The sequence below is a fragment of the Diplotaxodon limnothrissa genome, linkage group LG10 (assembly GCF_057381915.1).
Source record: "Diplotaxodon limnothrissa isolate DT_005_m linkage group LG10, D_limnothrissa_male_GT1.1, whole genome shotgun sequence".
Taxonomy (NCBI): domain Eukaryota; kingdom Metazoa; phylum Chordata; class Actinopteri; order Cichliformes; family Cichlidae; genus Diplotaxodon; species Diplotaxodon limnothrissa.
In genome coordinates, this window is record NC_140605.1 from 35,209,368 (window position 1) to 35,216,903 (window position 7,536).

Here is a 7,536-nt window from a genome sequence, read left to right on the forward strand (position 1 = left end):
CGTAGCTTACTTTAGCTTCACATTCAAAGTGTGGTTGTCTGGCTGCACCACGGCAGACAAAAAGGCACTTCAGAGGGTCATTAACATCAATCATTGGACATCCTGAAGGACCTGCGCAGCTGTCTCAGTGTACTCAGAGACCAGGTTACATCAAAAACCTCTATTTTCTGCAGTATTCGCTTGATTGTTACACCCCAGTCTACCGTCGTGTTCAGCGCTGTCAGATGTGTTTTTTTTCATTGACCACTGACAAAAAAGCCTCATTTCTGCTGTTCAATAACAAAGAAATGTAAACTTTTACAAATGATTGCTTAGCTGTGTCTCTAATCAAACCTCTGTAACTTTGCTCTGCTTCATCTTCAGCAGCATCAGGTAATGTTCAGATGTTGATTCATGGTTTTCTTCTGTTTTTCATCTTTCTGTGTTACCTCAGTTACTTTGACACAAAGACATCTGCTGTGATGCTCACACCTCCGAAGTCTCACAAGTGCCAGCTTTGTGTTTATACATGGATATAAAAATATAGACTGTACGGATAAATGACCAGAATTATAATATTTCTCACTGAATCTGAATTGAATCAGTTATAGAAATCGATACCCAGCCCTAGCAATAGCCCTAATCAGTGCTAACAGCTGGCATGACTGCCTCCCTGGACTTTTGGGGGGCAATAATGTGCAACAAACATCCATTCTAGAATTTATTATGTCATACTTTTTTGCACTTTTATCCACTTTAAATTTTACTGCGTTGTGTTTATTTCTGGCGTGGGACAATTTTCCAATGTCATTGTACTATTGTACTAAATATGACTGAAACGACAATAAAGAGTTATCTTAAAATTGTTTTATTTTAAAATCAGAACCAGACAGTAAAGGAAAACTAAATCACTGATCAAAACCAATACCAATGCTTCATTTTACCACTATAAAATTTAAAGTCATCACTGTTAACATTACAGTCATAAATCTTTTAAGAGATAATTTCACACAGAACTCAACTTCAATTTCAACACCCAGTGTGACAAACACTGATATAAACTACAGCTACATGCTATGATGTCACGCGTTGTTCTGTAGATTAGAATAATTAAAAATGATAATAATGATAAATCGGTGTGAGCTGGATTAACCATTGGACAATAAGAAAATGACCAATTCTTCACTAAATTAAAGGCATTTAGATTTTTTAGTGTATTAAATATCGGTGGATCTTATGTTAAAGTGTGGAAACGCTTGTCATGTATGATAATCTCTGAGTTTTGGAGGAAGAAACAGGACAGAACTTTTTATGTATTTGCATGGCAGGCTGCAGTTCCCCCTGTGGCCGGCCGGCGGCGCTGTTTCCACAGTTGGCGAACTGCCTGTATTTGGTTGAAGGACTATGTTGTAAAAATCTTTCAAACTGTTAATTTTCGGAGTTTTCGCGACTCCTCCGCAGGAGTGCTCGGTGGGTTCGGGGCCGGCGTGACCGCCTCTTCCCGGGGACAGGCGGACCGTCCCGCCTAGGACAGTGTGGCGCGGGTGCTTAGCGGTTTTCTGATCTCTGGAGGTTTTTGCTGTTAGCTCCGCAGCTAATCCTAAAAGTCGCATCAGCTGTGCGGATTAAAAGTTTCCCCACAAAGCCGGGCCCAGGAGGAGGCTCTGCTGGGCACATTTAGGGAACTTCATCGCGGCTGTTTCTGCGTATTTTTCGCGGTTTTACGCAGTCGTAAAAAATAACGTTAGCGGCGCAGCAAGTGAAGCCAGCTGTGGGTCATAAATGTCGCCGTGGCCCGCAGTCACACGCGGATAATAAGGTTTTCGTAAGGAGATGCGGTAAAGAGAGGCGAGCTTCGCTGTTCAGCCCGCTGACTCGGCGGCTCTGGGTTTGCTGCTAGCGAGGCCTGCGGGTCGGGCTTCCACCGGGCTCGAGTAGAGCCCGTAGCCGCCGTCAAGCGGTTGAAGGCCGGCAGACGGCGCAGTCGGGCCTGTGGACCAAAGTATGGAACGGATGGAAGTGGACCAGTGCGCAGGCGCAGGAGGCGGGGCACTTCGCAGGTCGAACAGCGCCCCCATGATCACGAGTGTCAGGTTAGTGGTTCTACACCACACGTTGAACTCCGTCCAAAAGAACTTAAATTTTAATGTATTGATCACAGAAAGCTCGAAGGTATTATTTTAATAGATAAAGTAAGTCATCTTAATACAACAGTCCTGGTCTTTTATTCGGCTTAATGCCAGGTGTGATGTAATAAAATTAAATGTTTATTTTACTTGTGCTTATTTTCACTTAGATAATAATAGAACTATACAGAAAGATTGTAAACATGGCCAACTTATTACTGTTTTTATGTTTGGTAATCTCCTGCTGTGAATACTAATGTCTTAGCTTGAAAGTAGCAGCCACTATAGTCCATATAATAATTAGTTTAAACTACAGTTTATTTACACATGAAATAATTTGCAAATCTAAAAAATGTAAATATGAGAAATTAAAAAATTCTGTGGCTACTTGGATAAAAATAAAAAACACTCCTGGCATCCTTTTTGATTTTTGTACTTTGAAAATCATTAAACAGATTTTAAAAATGACACGTACCATGAGGGCAGCAAGAATCAGTTTGAACCCTGAACATACGAGAACAAAATTTTAACATAATTGTTCATAATTGTTTAAGATACTGATGCCAATAAATAGTTATTTATATATTTAAATATCCAAACCTCGGCTCTGTGAAAATTACACGAGAGGTTATTGATTATCTTATTTATCACGTTATTGCTCTCTCTCAGTGACGGGATGACGGTCTTCAGTCCCGTGTCCTCGGCTCGGTACAGACGCAGCAGCATCTCCATCAACCCCAGCTGTCCCTCGCAGGTCAGTAGTGCTGCAAAAACTTTATTTACCGGAAAATGTTCATAAGCAGTGAGATAACACAGTGTTTAAGCACACCTGATCTGAAGCGTCAGGTGTTTCCTTTGAGCTGTAGAGGTCGACCGAAACTTAAACCAGAAGAGACAGAGAGCTGCACAGGAACCAGATGTGACAGCTGCACCAGCTTTGAGAAAAACCCTTTGATCTGGATATTAAAGTTTTTATCGAGGGCTGAAACTGGAAGGTCTCATCAACCAATCACAGCTCCCCTAACTGCACCCCATGCCGATGTTTATGACTGCTCGTACGCTTGCAGAAGGAAACAAGGAGCCAACTGCACTCATGTTTTACTGTTCAACATACTTTTAACTCAAAATGTTCAAGTACCGAGGAGAAATTATAAGATAAGCACCACATTTGACCTTTTAATCTGCCGTTGAAACACAGAGCAGAGCTAGTCTCTAATCTGACGATCATCATAGACGCTGGGCCAAACACCACGTTCTCCTCCGACTTCTCTGTAACTTTGTTTTTGTACTTTTGTCTTCACCACAAAGATCAGCAGCAAATATCCAGTCAGGACTTCCTGCTTGGATCCTTGAAGAACTCAGCAGGACTACAAACAGTGATAAAAGTCAGACTAAACTGTGATGAGCACTTTGACTGCATCTGTTCTGAAGTTAAAGGATAAACTGTGGAGATCACTCAGAGTTGGAAAAAATCTCGAGACAGTTTTCAGATCTAATAATAAAACGTTTATTCATGTTGCACCTTTTTAACTTAAGTTCAGACAGCAGGGCCAGAAATACACCAGGATGTAACATAGAATAAAAAGGGTCAGACAATCGATTACAAAACGATCAGTGATGATAGAATCAAATCAAATGACCTTCTCTCTCGACTCAGCCTGATGGAAAAGCACAGTTCCAGCCTTCAAACAAAGATGCCAGCACAGCTTACAAACTCACAGCTCGTGACCTCTGACCTGCACAGTCTGAAGCTTGTCCTTTAAATGATGCTCTCTTCATTTCAGCTTCACGTAAACCTTTCAGTCCACTTTTTATCCGTTTTAGCCTCTTTGAGCTCCTGTTTTACACATTTTTCCTCTTTCAGCTCGTCCCTCTGTCTCCTTTCTCTCTGACCGGATACAGACTCGACCACAAGAGGCAGGTGAGGACAGACTTCCTGCTCTGCTTCCCGCCAGCACGCCACTTTCTTTCTCTTTTTGCTCAGCATCGTCTACAACATGTTTAAGCTATTTTTAAATCAAAGAGCAGTGCTTCAGTGTCTGTGTTTGCTTCACCTCAGGAGGAGAACACGGAGATGACGCTCAGAGGGACTCTGCAGAGACTCGGGTAATCCAGAAACTCTACTTCTATCTTTGAGGTTTAAACAAGCAGTCGGTAACCCTCTGTCTCTCTTCCAGTCCTTCCAGTCTGGTCCCAGTTCCTCCAGGCAGCCAGTGGCACAACCACACATCAGTGGTGAGCTTCTCCACTTCAGCTTTCATGCTGCCTCACTCTTATTTTGATGGTTTACAACTGCACTTCCTGTCAGGATGCTTTATTCTTTTCTAACCTGCTGAGCCTCATGGGTATTGTAGTTTTTAGACCAATAAGAAAGAGCTTTAGTTTCGAATGTAGTTTGAATCTCCTGACTTGGAGCCCTGAAACTAAACCCGATCAAACAGTGAATGAAGTTCATTTAAACTGGAGCTTTTTTTTCTTCAGTGGTTTCCGTCACACGACAGCGGCGTCACGCCCAACTCGTCCCCGAGTCCTACCAGGAGGTTCAGGTTTGTCTAACGCCTAAGCCTGATTTATTGTGTAGTCATTGCGCCACTGTGCTGACGAATGTGTCGATTGCCCCGCAGACCTGCGGTCAGCACCACGGTGAGGTGGCCGGCGTTGACTCCGCTGAAGAGGAAAGGTAACCAACATTTTACTGTGGATCATTCTTATTCTGCAGTCTTGAAACAAAAGTGTGTAAATCTGTGAAAACTCATCCCTCAGGGGGGGTGGAGTCAGATGGACCCCCAAAGAAGCTCTTTGTTGCTGGGGTGACAGACCCCACCCACCACAGCAGCTACACAGTTAGGTGAGGATGACCTGAGAGATGCATTGTGTTCAAAACCTAAAACGTGAAACCTGATCTTCCTCCTCTCTTCTCAGCGTCTCACAGTCAGCGGCAGACTCTCCTCCTGTGGGAGGGTCCATTCCTCAGTCCCACCCCCTGTCTCTCTCGCCCCCACCCGCCTTCACTCCCTTCACCTCCCACCAGCACCCTGGACACTAAAGACCAGCTCACCTCCCGACCCGTCACAGTGGGCACAGACCGCCTGTCAGCAGCTGGAGGAACTTCAACCTTCATCACATCGTAGATCTGTTCCAGTCATCCACCAGTGTCCCTGTAAGCCCCGCCTCTGTAGATTTCCAGCTGTCCCCATTGGCTGATTGAAGATTCATCTCCACAATCATGTCACTTTGTGGCTCCACCCCACTGCCATCAAACAGTGCCGAGAGGACTCGACATCAGTGTCATCGTGACATCATGAAGTAAACTCGGGAAACTTTGTAGGACTGAAGACACGCTGGTTGTGTAATCGGGTTGAACAAGCGCAGCTTGGAGTGAAGTGGTTTGTGGGTAATCCTTACGTGAACATGGAGCAGAAATTAGGACTGAAGAAGAAAAAGGAAAAGCCAGAGGATGTCCCATTCTTTTGCTTCCTTTCTTTAAAAACGCGTTGAAGACGGATCTCGGCTCGTGGAAGGATGAAACCTGGAGGCTCCTGTCCAAACGGACCAATCAGCTGATGCTGTTCATGTTCAACTTCCTGTTTCTCTGTAGTTTATTATTGAGATAGTTCAAATGAGGTCCTGAGTTGTATTCAGGACTTAAACGCAGACCGCTGTCCGGACGGTCTTCGGAGGCACTTCAGGAACATTTGATTTCCTCTTCAATCGACGGGATCGGAATCAAACTTGGAAACTTCAGCACAACTTTTGTTTCCTGAAGTTGCTTTTGTAAAATCTCAGAAATCTTTCTGTAAGGAAGACATAGAAATGATGAGGTTTATTTAGAGGAATTCATGAGTGTTCATGATCATCTGGACTCACAGCCCTTCATCGAATCAAGGATCATTCCCGATCCCAAAACCACATGAAGGTGGGCTGAAGCTCTGCCTCTGAACAACACTTCAGCCTTCGAAGGCTTTTTGTGTTTTAATGAAAACTTCCAGTTATGGGTGAGACTGGATCCTTCTGGTTTTGTCAGATCTCAGTTGGAGGCCGTTTTTAAGCCGGTCTCCAGTAAGAGGAAAGAGGTGGTTTCTTGTTAATAGTGTATCTATATGTGAATACTTTGAGCAGCTGGTGTGCGCTGACCTTCCTTCGGCCTGCAGAAAGAAGCCGTGCTCTTCCTCCTCTGATATACATTTATGATTGAACTCGTTCAACCCACTAAATGTCTGTGAAGGTTCTCAGTCATCCAGGTCATCGTAGTCAAAGGAGCTTGCAAAGAAAAGCATCTGGACTTCTTTAAGTTGCTTTTCAAGCAACTTAAAGAAGTCCAGACGCTTTTCTTTGCAAGCTCCTTTGACTCAACCCACTAAAGTTAGTTTGCTTGAGTCTGCTCTGATTTATCAGCCACACCTGACCTACAGAGAGTTTAGAGTGTTGAGTGCTTCCTGAGGCCGTTTGACGGGGGAAGCTAGACTGTGCAGGTACAGGCCCCCATAAAGAGAGGGGCCGGTCAGTTCTTCAGCGTTAGCAGCATTTAGTTACATGAAAGCTCACTGACACCAAAGCAACAGTTACCAACATCAGTTGACTTGATGTGGTTTTGGATGTATGTGCCGTGTGGTGTTACCGTGAAGTATTATCCATGTGGTGCATGGTTCAAAGTTCACGCCGCATGTCAGTGAGCAGGTTTGTGCTGTAAGAATATTACAGCAATAAATAAAGGTGATATGGTATTCCTGCTGGAAGCACCAGTTCACCGGTCTGGATATAATGATGTTCCTGTGATGATGTGAGCACAAATCTGAGGTCAGAGGTCGGAGGCGATGCTTTATGTGGACGAGCTGCAGTTCTGCTTCCAGCGTTTGCACAGTGCTGTACAGTTTCCTACGATCACTCATCGTGCCTGAACATGTCTTCATTTGGGAGGAGCAGCGGTCGGGTCAAAGGTCAGGCCTGAGGTTCAGTGAGACATGTTTGTAAATAGTCTCTATAAGCTCTTTGATGAAGTGTCTTTATTCCCAGTTAAAGAGAAAGACCCGCTGAGCGTTGGTCGCCATCGGCGACGCAGACACAAAAGCTTTGTAGTTTTTTTTAGAGGCAGATTATATTTTGCCGTCACCACTTTGCACAGTGTGACCATTTTATCGTCCTTTCATTCAGAGACTGATGACATAACCTCGTGGAAGGATGCTGTCCAGTTCTGCTGCTTTTTCTGTTCTTGCTTTATTGTCACGACTCTGAGTCTGTCCTGTTCCAGACGCTCTCACATGGCGGCTCGGGGTTCGTGAGCAGGCCCACACCAAAGTCTTCACCTGCTAAAATGTCTAAAACAGGGGTGGGCACCTCCAGGCCTCGAGGGCCCCTGTCCCTGCAGGTTTTAGATGTGTCCTTGAAGCAGCACAGCTGATTTAAATGACTAAATTAGCTCCTGCAGTTCTCC

General features: G+C 44.4%; 1 protein-coding gene across 1 annotated transcript; it reads left to right on the forward strand.

Annotated features, from left to right (window-relative positions):
• Window positions 1-1,361: 1,361 nt before the first annotated feature.
• On the forward strand, window positions 1,362-7,536 carry LOC146624839 (P2R1A-PPP2R2A-interacting phosphatase regulator 1). Its single transcript, XM_085364173.1, has 9 exons — window positions 1,362-2,072; window positions 2,775-2,859; window positions 3,970-4,026; window positions 4,165-4,211; window positions 4,283-4,340; window positions 4,587-4,651; window positions 4,730-4,785; window positions 4,869-4,953; window positions 5,028-7,536. The coding sequence occupies exons 1-9, from the start codon at window positions 1,984-1,986 to the stop codon at window positions 5,149-5,151; spliced, it is 666 nt and encodes a 221-aa protein (XP_085220299.1). The 5' UTR covers window positions 1,362-1,983; the 3' UTR covers window positions 5,152-7,536.